The 13,352-nt window shown below is 36.7% G+C and overlaps 3 protein-coding genes across 3 annotated transcripts in view; all 3 read left to right on the top strand.

Annotated features, from left to right (window-relative positions):
- The window catches only part of LOC123872375 (serine/threonine-protein kinase S6KL-like), a 69,478-nt gene extending 60,152 nt beyond the window's left edge, over window positions 1-9,326 (top strand). The window contains exons 8-10 of the mRNA XM_045916605.1: window positions 7,919-8,025; window positions 8,514-8,706; window positions 9,019-9,326. Of these exons, the coding sequence (XP_045772561.1) occupies window positions 7,919-8,025; window positions 8,514-8,706; window positions 9,019-9,150 (432 nt within the window). The 3' untranslated portion in view covers window positions 9,151-9,326. The remainder of the gene's footprint in view (window positions 1-7,918; window positions 8,026-8,513; window positions 8,707-9,018) is intronic.
- The window catches only part of LOC123872369 (sec1 family domain-containing protein 2-like), a 32,455-nt gene that overhangs the window by 5,900 nt on the left and 13,203 nt on the right, over window positions 1-13,352 (top strand). Inside the window, exon 3 of the mRNA XM_045916595.1 lies at window positions 3,408-3,415. The gene's annotated coding sequence lies outside the window, so the exon portion shown is untranslated. The remainder of the gene's footprint in view (window positions 1-3,407; window positions 3,416-13,352) is intronic.
- Window positions 10,650-12,794, top strand: LOC123872384 (cytochrome c oxidase subunit 6A, mitochondrial-like). The gene is made up of 3 exons (XM_045916621.1): window positions 10,650-10,822; window positions 10,920-11,068; window positions 12,620-12,794. Exons 1-3 carry the CDS (start codon window positions 10,732-10,734, stop codon window positions 12,701-12,703), a joined length of 324 nt encoding a protein of 107 aa, XP_045772577.1. The 5' UTR covers window positions 10,650-10,731; the 3' UTR covers window positions 12,704-12,794.

The raw sequence follows: 13,352 nt of genomic DNA, 5'->3' as shown, positions 1-13,352 counted from the left end.
AGCCGTTTAAGAGTTATCAGCTCTTTTCTAGTTTTCTTGTAGAAAAGAAGGTTACATAACCGTTAGGTTCATAATATTATGTCAATTGACAAACGTCAAGCTGTCAAGATGGACGTTGCCTAGATATACATAATTATTTATTTGAAAATGATTTGTCGGGGGTGTTGAAAATTTTTAATTTACACTTGTTCTTTGATTTTACGTCACCATAGCCCTATTATTTGACATAATATCGTCGATTCAAATCAAACCGAGAGTTCCCTCGCCCTTGATAGGTGTAAGATGTATTTACTAATAAATAGGAGTGCAGGATTTCCATTGTACCTACTACCTACATAGATAATAATATTAAGTAGGTATTCTCCGCCTGAAAGCGTGATACTGTACTTTTAAGAATATTAGCCATGCTAATCATAACTAATACTCCCCTTTCCCCTCCAATTAATTGTAAAGCTTGTGCCAGGAGTGAGTACGATAATAATGCAATGGGTGGGGTTTGAACCGCCGACCTTTCGGAATTCAGTCCGCTCTTCAACCGTTGAGCTATCGAGGCTCTTATACTTATATCGAAATTCGAGATGAGTTTGACACATCAATTTACCCATAGTCAAAGAAATTAATATCGTTACCCAATCGACTAATTCCGTACAATCATCGATCAAGTGAAGGTCGCGTTTGGGCTTTGATCAAGTATGCCACGTTTGTTTGGGATGTACATAGGTCCATGACTGTCACACAATGGGACACGCAATCGCACGGTAAATAGCTGGTTAATTAGCCATCACTGTAACTTTTTGCGTTACACGTACCTACGAGTATAATGACGAACTTGATTAATATATTTTTTAGGGTTCTTGGTTTTTGCCTCTTGGACTCTTCGACAGCAAACATTTCTCGAAATTCTATGCTGTGTGATGCCGTACCTTGTATGTATGTATTAGTAATACCAGCGGCAATAAGTCCCATCCTAGGATTAGGAGTTTAGGTGTTTTATTTGATATTTTGTAGAGTCAGATAAATAATTGCTTAATTCATTTTTTTAAGTACCACATTTTTAAAACTGACTTAAAAGTATAAAATAATAAATATACTTAGGTAATTAGTTATGAGAATACGTCTTGTATAAATTAAAACGAATAACGCGGAGCGCGCGTAGATATACTCCTATGTACAATAGGTATTTTCTTATCTATTACATACTCCCCACGTTTTTCGTTTTAAATCTTACCTACGCTCATCTATCTATAATTATTATTATTTTACACGTTTTAATCCGTCTTAAAATCCTCTAGCTCATCGAAAAGAGAAATGTGAACGAAAGATAGAAGCATTCCAATTTCTATGGACACTTCTCTGTTACTACAACCTCAATAATTAAGTAGGTAAGTGTAAGTAGGTAGCTATAATTTTTCTTCACAAAAACCAGTATATGCGACCGTAATAAAAAAATTATGTCAATTTTTTTCGACACTCAATCTAAGCGACGGACGTGTTTAAAATCGTAAAGGTATATTATATTTACATACCTATCCATTAGTTGAAAAGATAAAAGAATTCTCAATTTCTCACCTACTTAAATCTGATATATTGCAGCCGGTTATATTGAATACATAAAAGCTCAATAAATAACGGTAACTGGCGCCAAATTAGCCCGTCGTTAATACTGTTCATTAATTTATTTATTTCTTACGATTCATTGATAATGTCCAATTTGTACCTAGCTGCATTTTATGAGGGCGTCGACCTTACATTACAACTTTTTGTTTGTTTTTCAACGACCGTACGAGGAAAATATCTCATCCCACCATCGGCTAATAGGTAATTATTTACTTACATCTATTGATTCAACAGTATTGACATTTATAAATAACTGGTCAAGTGCGTGTCAGGATACGCATAAGGTAGGGTTCCGTACTCATGCTAGTTGCTAAGGACTTCGGCGGCAATAGACACATTCTGTGAAAATTTCAGTTCTCTAGTCTCTACCTATTATGGTTCACGAGTGACAGACAGACGGACGGACGGATGGACAGAGCAGTCTTAGTAATAGGGTCCCGTTGACATCCTTCGAGCTTCGGGTACGGAACCCTAAAAACTTATGTTCTTGTGATTAGTTGTGAATGATAATTTTATTTCATTTTCGGAGTTATTCGTCGGAAACTAGGCAGTTTATGTATACCTACCTTTGTTTGACTTTCTAAATCTATAGTATCAACAGGTAATCAATATATAAGTAGGTAGGTACTTGTTTACCTTATATTCTACCATAATTTGAAAAATAAATAATTGAATTTGAATAATTCGATAATTGAAAACCATTAATATTTTCGTTTTCCTTTGGATTGTGTGGTCTATTCAATGCTTTAGTCAGAAAATCGATCAGTTAACTGCTGCTGATTGGATGTGCTAATGGCAAAAAAGGAAGGATTTGGTTTTTATATGGTTTTTATATTTTAAAATGGAATGACCTTTCAAAAGTCACGATAAATTTTATTTTACTAAGTATAGAAATTAAGGTTTTACTTACATTTTTTTCTTAACCTTGCCAAGATTAGATCTTATATGCAATGAAGTAAAACGTGCTTAGCTCATCCTGTTTTAACAAACTATGCATCGGTACTTACCTTCTTATTAGCATCTACTTATAGCGGAAACAAATTCAGTAAAAAATCCGGAAAATTATATTTTGGTTGTTAAGTGGGCAACTATATATTATAAATGTCTACCTTACTAACCTCAAGTTCTTATTGTAGACTAGATTTATTGATGCCCGCAGTTTCGCCCGCTTGGATTGGTCAGATCCCTTGCAGCATCCGGATTGAGGAGTTGGAATCCAAATTTTTTATGAAACAATGTCGCAAAGTTAGTTCCCTTGTCGATTTAAAAAAAATACGTAAATCGGTTCAGAAATCTCGGAGATTTCGGTGTACATAGGTAGAAAAACACAACTCCATTTTTGAAAGTCGGTTAAAAAAGTAGCCTATGTTTCTCCCTGGCCAATCCTCTACTTGTCTGTGAAAATCCCGTCAAAATCGGTTCAGCCGTTCCGAAGATAAGCCCGTACAAACAGACAGACAGACAGACAGACAAAAATTTTGACAACGTGTAATTATTATGGTATCGTTCAAGTAACCATATGAGCGTTATTTCGAAATAACAGACAGAAACTCCAATTTTATTTATTAATTAATTAGTAGGTAGGTATAGATGCAGATGCAGTTGATACATTCTTTCTTATTGCTTCTATTTAGAGCTTTTTAATTCAAAGCAAATAAATCAAATTACTTAATTCCTTATGTCTTCTGTATAGAATTTATAGGTACGTACGCACAAAACGCTTTAGGTAGGAAATTAAGTCATCATTTTTCACACGCATAGCTAAGGTTTGGAATACTCTTCCGCCAAACAATAATATTATGCTAATCTTCCCCGATCTGTGTTTCCTGCCAGTCACACTCATGGTTGATCTTTTAAACATGAGTGAATAGGCGTCTTCTAGACAAGTGCGTCTCATCTTAGGTCATCACCACCCTGAAAGGCCAACGCATTGGCGGTTCAACAGAACATTCAACTCACAAATTCCTTTCACACTTGGCCGGTTTTTTCTTAATTTATTCACACCTGTCGGTGTAGTAGTAGACCATATGCAATCTACGTCAGTGGCCATAAAATCACATTACACAGGTCTTGCACAAATCAATGGGCCCATAAAATGAACATTTTATAGTATCTGGGGTCTTTCGTAGCTACTAATGAGCAACGGAATGAATTGGTAATTCCTTCATTCTTTTGTTTAGTGGAAGATTTGTCTTTGGAGCCAAAACGCTGGGGAGCAAGGAATGAAACATAGGCTCAGGTATTACAGGTTACACTCTTTTGTTTATTGGAAATTCGTCTTTGTTTGAAAATGGTTAGCGAGCAAGAAATGAAACATAGGCTCAGGTATTTACATAGGTTTACACTCTTTTGTTTATTGCAAGATTTGTCTTTGTTGCAAAATCGCTAGCGAGCAAGGAATGAAACATAGGCTCAGGTATTACAGGTTACACTCTTTTGTTTATTGGAAATTCGTCTTTGTTGGAAAATGGTTAGCGAGCAAGAAATGAAACATAGGCTCCGGTATTACAGGTTACATACACTCTTTGGTTTATTGGAAGATTTGTCTTTGTAGCAAAAAGGCTAGGGATCGAGGAATGAAACATAGGCTCAGGTACTGTTATGCTCTTTTGTTAGTGCAAGATTTATTTGTCTTTGAAGCAAAATCGCTAAGGAGCAATGGATAAAAAATAGGCTCCGGTATTACAGGTAGGTAACACTCTTTTGTTTATTAAAAGACTTCTCTTTGTTGGAAAATCGCTAGATAGCAAGTGATGAAACATAAGTACGAGGCTCGTAAACTCAAGTAATACAACTATTAGGTTACGCTCAGCCATGAATTTCTTTTATGTTTTCCTTTATCGAAAAACATAAATATCGATAACTGTGCAAACCTACGGTCTACTTATTTATTATAAGTAGTTTTACAGCATCAGCTCAGGAGTTGAGTTCGGAATTCTAACCAGTCTAACCACAAGGTTATTATTACGGTTCAGTGTAAATTTTCTCTTAAATTTTGTGACGATGTTCCAACTACCTAGGTACTGAACCGATTTTTTTGGAACTTCGAAGGTAGGTATAACGCGTACAAAGCGACAATGGACTCGCCGAATTTATTCCCATCAATACAAAATTAGATATTGGTCCCCATAGAAATTTTAGTAACAAGGCAATAATAAGATTTCTAAGATGGGTTCTCACTTCTCTCTATCATGATGCTGCAAGAGGATGAATTTTTCCCAGCTTACCTGAAAACACTAAAAATTTTCGGATTGTTAATTGATGTAATGGATCGAACATCTCTCTTATTGAACTCCGGGGATTAATTCCTTAAGCATGATGCTGCACTGTATTGTCCGTCCACATATACCGTGAAATCATATTCGGGTAAAACAAAATAGTTTTTTCTAAAAAAAAAAATACCTACTTGTTTAATAATATCACCTGCTCATACCAGCCCACAATACCTACACTAAGGTCGTGCAAAATTCAAATTCAGTTTTATTTAATTCACATTGGATATAAATGAGCGAAACGTGACATGGTTTCACACAAAATGCACGGTTTTTGTATTAATATGTAATACTAACTACCGTCAGCCAAGAGTCATTACTTCGGAGTTCACCCTCAACTTAAGGCGAATGTAACAAAATCTTTCCTCCTTCTTCTTGAAGGTTCTGTAGGTCTTTACTCCCAAGAGTCATTACTCCGGCGTTCACCCTCAATTTAAGGCGAATGTAACAAAATCTTTCCTCCTTCTTCTTGAAGGTTCTGTAGGTCTTTTACTCCCAAGAGCCATTACTCCGGCGTTCACCCTCAATTTAAGGCGAATGTAACAAAATCTTTCCTCCTTCTTTTTGAAGGTTCTGTAGGTCTTTACTCCCAAGAGTCATTACTTCGGCGTTCACCCACAATTTAAGGAAATTGTAACAAAATCTTTCCTCCTTCTTCTTGAAGGTTCTGTAGGGCTTTGCTCCCAAGAGTCATTACTCCGGCGTTCATCCTCAAAATAATGCAAATGTAACAAAATCTTTCCTCCTTCTTCTTGAAGGTTCTGTAGGTCTTTACTCCCAAGAGTCATTACTCCGGAGGTACCTACAGCAGTAGGCTGGTAATATCAGTGACATAGACTACATTTTACCAAAACAAAATCGATAGGTAGGTATAGCAGATTTTACATCCAAAAAAGTGGGGGTCTCTGAGTTTTTGCTATCGTATCTAGTGGGTTGTCAAATGAAATAGTAGAAAATTCTTAGTTCACAAATATAAGAAAAATTATATTACCATGTTTCAGGAGTAGTATTTTTCTTGTTATATAAACTCCCCTATAATATTATGGTTTGAAGCCCGTGATATTATGCATAGGCCACTGTCTGGGGCATTAAGAGACCGTTATCTCGTAGGCGATTCACCTTAATTAGGGTGCATGTATCTCAATGAACACAAAATCGTTAAAACGTGTTGTAAATTCCAAGTATGCAATTAAAGACAGGCTCCCTATTTTTAGCGCGTGGATTTGCTTTTTTATTCTGGCGGGCGAGAAGTTTGAGAGCTAGTCACAGATAGAGCTAATCGACGCGAGGTGCAAACTTAGCTTGACCGAGTAGTAGTTAAAAGCCAAAACTTTGCGCGTCGCAGCTCTAAGTCGAATTGTCAATCTTAGATCTAGCAAGAGGTACATTCTGATAAGTGAGCAAATTGGTGCCAACGACCCTGTATCTTCTACTATGCTTTAGATTTCCTTAGTTTGCTTAAAAGATAAAGATCGCAGATACCTTTTCGGAGAAACGCATTTAAGATATACGATTTGCCCGGGCTTTATCTTCTAAATCTTTGAAAAGAGCAAACGCCGAGTTTCTTGCTGGTTCTTCTCGGTAGGAAAGGCATTCCGAACCAGTGGCAGATGTTTTTGACTATTCAAAAGAACTTGTAAAAGTCTAATTGAATAAAAATATTTTGAATTTTGAATTTTAGACCTTCTGGAGATATTAAAGGTCATTGATCGGTGCTAATTCGGTGGTACACAAACTCTGAAATAAATTGATATTCTTAAAATTGTGATTCATTCATCATCAGGGAAAGGATCATTATCGTTATCATTATCAACCGATAGACGTCCACTGCTGGACATAATATAGCGACCATGTCTACGGGAAAGGATATCACCTACTTTATTCCTGAAAATCGGACCCGTAATAAAAAAATAAAAAATCGTTCACTAGCTCTCACCCTAGATGCCCTCAGACAGGTTTGGTGGCTACGTAGCGTAGACATGGGTTATGATTTTTCATAGTCAAGTGCGAGCTGGACTCGCACACAAGGGGTTCCGCTTTCGTACAAGGAATAACACTTTTTAATTTTTTTGTGTGATGTAACCACAAATTCACGGTTTTCAGATTTTTCCCTTTAGTTGTTCTATAAGACATGGCAAACTACCTTTCATGATTCTACAATAGGTCGACGGGAAGCAGTACTCTATAGGTTTTGATTCCCGTGACGGGTCTTGACAGACACGAGAGACAGATAGGCAGACAGGCGGACGGAAGACCATGTGGTACCTAAGGGTTCCTTTTTCTCTGGAGATACGGAACCCTAAAAACACATGAAGAGCGCTAGACGCTGCATTTGATCGCACGTCCATTGAATTAGGAGTAGTGCATGTGGCAGTCGGTACCTACCGTCTGAATTATTTCAAGTCACGTTTTTGAATAGCATTTATAGTAAAGAGTACGAAACTGAACATTCAACAATGGGATACTGTTACTAAAACAAAATCCAAGCATCCCGATTCCATGCAGTCTTGTCTTTCGCAGTTTATAAAAACACTCTACTCCTGGAGTTTTTTGTAAATGCCAGATAATGCCAGATGCCGATGCCAGAATCTCGCGTAGGAAGTCCTGAATGAAGCGAGCGTATCAGGCAGGGCGGAGTGAAACTGGCGATCGAACGATTCTATTATCGTAACAGTGATAGGTGAAGCTGAATGAAGGAATGATGATATCTTCTGGCATAGCACACTACACTTTTACTGCACACTCAACATTTACTGTGTCTCTGAGGTAAAACTTAAGATTTACTAAATGAACATTGGTGAAAAGCACAATTACCACAGAACAGTTTCGAACTGTAAAGTTTAATTAAAGTTTAGTTTCAAAGGTTCGAAACTCGTAAAAGCTCGAACTACGGTAAATTCTAAGATTTTCCAGTAAAACTTAAGATTTCCCTGAATCTTAAGTTTTACTGGAAAGCCGTAGTTCGAGCTTTTACAGTAACTTCATAACATAAAAACAAAGTATATGGGTACGTTTTATGGGTTTTTCAGTATCCAACGCCTGCTGTGAGTGTACCAGCAACACGCGACGCGGAGACTAACGTTGCTTCACCTACCGTTGCTTGTGAGGGTGGCAGTGGCAGTGCAGCCAACGACAGGTTTAGCTACTACTTTAATTTTGATACTTAACAATTACAAGCATTAGCCCGCGACTTCGTCCGTGTGAGCTAGACTTTCAAACCCCTGTCTTATCCCTTTAGGGACTGAATTTTCAAAAACCTTTATTTGCAGAGCCAAATTTCAGCCCGATCAGTCCAGTAGTTTGAGCTGTGCGTTGATAGATCAGTTAGTCAGTCAGTTTTTACTTTTATATAAACAGATTGCCTAACATCTAGGAATAAACAGATCTAACATCAGTAGGTACTTATGTTAGTTGGCTTTATGATTTCTTGCTGTCTCGCACCTACATTTCTGGACGACCATTGCCATTTACCAGTTCCTCTCCTCGCCACGGACAGCGAAAAATAAATAATAAGAAGCCCTTATTATAGGGTTGTAGAATTAAAATTTTTCATGTTCTGGTTTCGGTATTTTTTCAACTGCGTTATGGTTCTGAATTCTAGCTTTTAAAAATGTTTTTTTCCAGTATCAAGACGCAACCGCTGAATATTACTCCCGGATCCCTGCCAGAGAGTGCAAGTAAATTGACAAAACCGGCAAGAGCTCTATTGATCCGATTATTGGAAAAAGATCCTAAAGCGCGCCTGCGAAATCTTCGGCAGTTACAACAATCAGCATTTTATCTAGGATTTAATTTCGAACATGTTAAAGCAAAGAAGGTAACTTAAATTTTATTTTTTTAGAAATCAGCAATATTACCTATATTTAACAGGTATGCAGTACGCACCAAGTCCTAAGGGTTTTTTTATTGAGACAGTAGATTTATTTACCCAAAACCAAAGATACCTACTGTACGTCTAGATAATTGATTTTGGAGCGACGAGGTCTAGGTTCAGTAGTTACGGATCAGAATATCTACCTAAGCCACGGAACCATCGGAGTTTTATACTATGCTTTTAGCTTTACCGTAATATAAATAAAAATAATACAAAGAAATCTTAACTATCAAAGATTTTCCTCTTTTTCCACAGGTGTCGCTGTCGCCTAAATATGTCTTGGAAAATTATATCGCCAATATGGATCCGGTCAAATTATTAAGTGATTTGAAAATCTCAAATAAAGATGATTTTTTAGAATTTGATCAAGAAGCTTTAGCGTTATAAATGAAATAAATAAAATAGATAGGTAGGTACCTAGGTACTTGTAAATTCAACTTGAGAAAACTTTGAATCCATCCATTATCAAGAATTTTACCACAATATAATAATCATTTGTGTAATAATAAAATAAAATATGGAAAAAAATGTAATTATTAGTTAATTTCTACTGATATAAGCTAGTTCATATTTTTTATTTTATTCAATAAAGGAGAAAGAAAGATTAAAAAAGATTTTCTTCTCTTCTTCTTCTTCTTCTCTCTGGGCTGGTTTCCGCACTTAAACGTTTCCGTCTGTTGTGCGTGCGTCGCCCCTCCCCGCCGAAGTCTTCACTCCAGCCATCCAAGCTCGCTCCAGAAGCCAAGTAGACCGCCCAGGTTGCCGAGGACAAAAAAAGATTTTATTGAAAGATTTTGTTGAAAATTTTTTTGATTTTTATTTTATTTTATTATCTTTAAGCTTAATCCATACTAATTTAAAATAAATAAAATTGAAGTGCCTGTCTGTAATTTCGAAATAATTACCACGAGGTAGTTAATATGAATTAAGCTCATTTGGTTATTTTGAACAGTACCATCTGAATCACACGTTTTTAAAATTTTTGTCTGTCTGTCTGTCTGTTTAAACGGCTAAACCACAAGACAGACACAGTTTTCACAGACAAGTAGGGGATTAACCAAGGAGTAATATAGGCTGCCTTTTTAACCGACTTTCAAAAAATGTAGGAACTGTGTTTACCTATGTACACAGGAAATCTCTCTCAGGAAACTTAGCGGCATTGCCCCATAAAACATTTGGATTCCAATCCCTCAATCTTGATGCTGAAGGAGACCTGACCACCAAAACTGATGGGATTTAGCAACTATTGGTTATAAATTCATACATATTGGAGGTAACTACCCAGGAAATATTTTATTGTTGATTGAACTGCGGACATCATAACTATCGGCCTTCCGTACGGTTGGTTGGTTTTCGGCAGTATAACATTGTATAATATGGTTCTATCCATAGACCTACGATTTTATGGTTCTATCAAAGTCAAAGCTACACGTCCATTATGTTATTGACTGCATATGTACACACTTTTTTTTGGAGAGTGGCTAGTTTTTTTTTCATGGCTTTATTGTAATATTGTATTATTATTGTCATTATCTGTATTGTGTGCTTAATAAACAAAAACAAAACAAAAAACAAAGTGAAAAACACATCCAGGGTCGAAAATAAATTAAAAAAAAAAAAGAAAGACACTTTTTAAACTGGTTCTACGGCTCTGGATTCTTACCCCAGCGATATCACTGAACCACAGACCGCAGACAAATATCATAACAAAAAATCTGAGGCAAAATGGATCCTGGGCCGACCCGTTTTGAAATTGGTCCGTCGACCCGTCCAATCGTACAACAGCTGACAACTAAATTGGCTTGTCTAGTAACCGCATAGATAGTTCTATAATCAATAATCTGTGATTTGATAGTTGAGACTTGAGATTGACACTTTGGTCGTTGTTGACTTGACAGTAGACAGTTGACAGAGAATTAAAGTCTGGAATACGAATTACGAAATTGAGCCTCAGTTTTGATCTAAAAAATGGCATATTATTTACAAAGGGCTGTAACGTCCTATGTTAGGACCAACGCACGTCTCGTTTCCCACGCTGCTACTGCTGGTGGACACGGAGGTGAGTTATTTGTTCAGATATGAAGAAATTATGTAATCGTCATAACCTACCCAAATCTTATCTATTGCGACGGAATTGACTTGTTTCCTTAATGTAGGTGGCTGGAAGCTTTGGAAGAGGCTGTCTTTCCTCGTTGCAGGCCCAGCCATTGGCCTGGGTATGTTGAACGCGTACCTGGCCCACCAAGAACAACCTCATGAAAGGCCAGAGTTTAAGCCTTATGAGTACTTGCGTATCCGCACAAAGGTAAATTCATATGTATGTTTATGGCCAAGGCCATATACTTGTTCGTTGTAATTAAAACTTAAGTTTGAGCAAAATCAAAGTACATTTTATAAATCTCAGTCTAAGCCAGATAGGTATCAAATAGGTAAAGTATATCAAATTGTAATATGAAGCCTTGGGAGCTTAGGAAGTAGAATGTTAGCCATAGGTAAATTTATGTACCTATTTCTATCACATATAAAAGGGTAAACTGTCAACTGACTGACTTGGGCTTTAAAACTCTAAACTGTTTGTTCTAGAAACTAGAGATTTTGCATGTTACGTGAAAAAAATCTCAGTTCACTGAAAAAAAAGCAAAGTCAGAGTGGATTCAGTTCCAAATTGTGGCTAATTCTGTTGTACCTACACAATCTTTTGACAGGTCTAGTGCTATCCTTTTTGCAGAGAGCATTAAGAAAGGGATGACATTACATTTAGACCCCTGATGTATGCATACAGATAGGCTTTATAACCTAGGCATCGGTTAAGAAAATATTTTTGAAAATTCAACTCCTCAGGGAGTTAAATAGGGGTTTGAAATTTGTGCAGTTCACGTGGATGATGTAGCGGGCATAAGCTAGTATAATATAGTTTAAATATAGGGAAAAAGTACTTCCTAATGAATATAAATTGTTTTTTTTTTTTCTCTTTCATCTGGCTTTACAAAGATTAGCCAAAGTCAAGTTTGTAGTTATTTGTAACAAGTTAGTTAAAATATACAACTGTGGACCCCGTCTGTGCCGGCACTCGCCGACATACGCACAACACCCCTTTAGAGCGCTTTCCAGTCAGTTTTAACAAAAAAAAACACTGCAAAAAGGCAGAGCACGCCCGCCAGCTAACACCAACACAGACGAAGTCCTGTTTTTTCTTTACTGTAGGAAACATTGTACTAATGTGTGTAGTCCTGTTGGCCCCGTTACCCGTGTCCCCATTAACGAGGCCAACGGGATTAGAATAAAATTATTAAAAATCAGTCCTGTTGGCCCCGTTAAATTCAAATTCAAAATATTTTAATTCAATTAGACTTTTACAAGTACTTTTGAATCGTCAACAGCCGTACCACCACTTAGTTGTGCTGGTGGGCTAACTATAAGGAGTGCTTAATACATTTCAATTAACATAAATCATAGCATTTTGAGGTTTTCGGATTTGATGAAATTTAGTTAATTTATTTATCACTAAAACACGCTCCATTTAAGGCTGCACAGTCACTTGTCATCAGGTTTGATTGCAGCTAAGCGCTAGTCTACATATTATTTGAAAAAACAAACGATAGATCAAAATGTTAGTTTTTTTTTATTTAACGGGGCCAACAGGACTGATTTTTAATAATTTTATTCTTATCCCGTTGGCCCCGTTAACGGGGACACGGCTAACGGGGCCAACAGGACTACACGTGCTAATGATAGCACCCTTTAGACATCAATTTAATTTAGAGATTGTGCATAGCCATAAACATGATTTTTATTTGTTTATTCTTATACAAGTTTATTGTTGGATTTAATCATAGACACCTGTTGTTTATTTCAGCGTTTTCCATGGGGTGATGGGCAGAAGTCTCTCTTCCACAATCCCCATGTGAATGCTCTGCCCAGTGGCTACGAAGATCATTAGTTGGTTGGTGAATTTGGTGAATTACGCCCGATTGTATTTAGAAAGTCTGTGTTAAGTACCTACCTAATTTAATAAAAATTTAAAAACACCATCACTGCATTTTATTAGTATGTCAGTTAATTATCTTATTAAAAAAAAATAAGACTGACTTCAATAACCACAAACACTAAAAAGTAATAAATAATTTTTGTTTCTACATTACGCAATGTATGTATGAAGTGCAATGTAAGTGTGAAGCTCGCCCGACTTCATACATACATTACACGAGTAGAAATAAAAATTATTTATTACTTAGTGTTTGTGGTTACTGAAGTCAGTCTTATTTTTCTTTTGAAATTTTTATATTTCCCAATTTTTAGTGGCCCCACTGTACTCAAATATGCTATGCCCAGTTGAAACCCTTCTGTTTACCAAGCTCTTACACTGATTGTGAGCAAAAAAATAATTTTCCAAATTGGTCCAGGCGTCGTGAACGTGAACGCATATCTACACTCATCTGTATAGAAATCACGTCGTCGTCGTCCATAGTCAGTAGTCACGAACAAGATTGTGAAGATGAAGACTTGCGAGTGTTGAGGGACACAGTTCACGCGTGGATCGCGGCATAAATTCACGGCGTGGAATAACGGCGCGACTTCACATTCACATG

This window comes from Maniola jurtina, chromosome 15, assembly GCF_905333055.1.
Source record: "Maniola jurtina chromosome 15, ilManJurt1.1, whole genome shotgun sequence".
NCBI classification, from domain to species: domain Eukaryota; kingdom Metazoa; phylum Arthropoda; class Insecta; order Lepidoptera; family Nymphalidae; genus Maniola; species Maniola jurtina.
The sequence above is the reverse complement of the archived record's forward strand: the minus strand, read 5'-3'. Positions and strand labels throughout refer to the sequence as shown.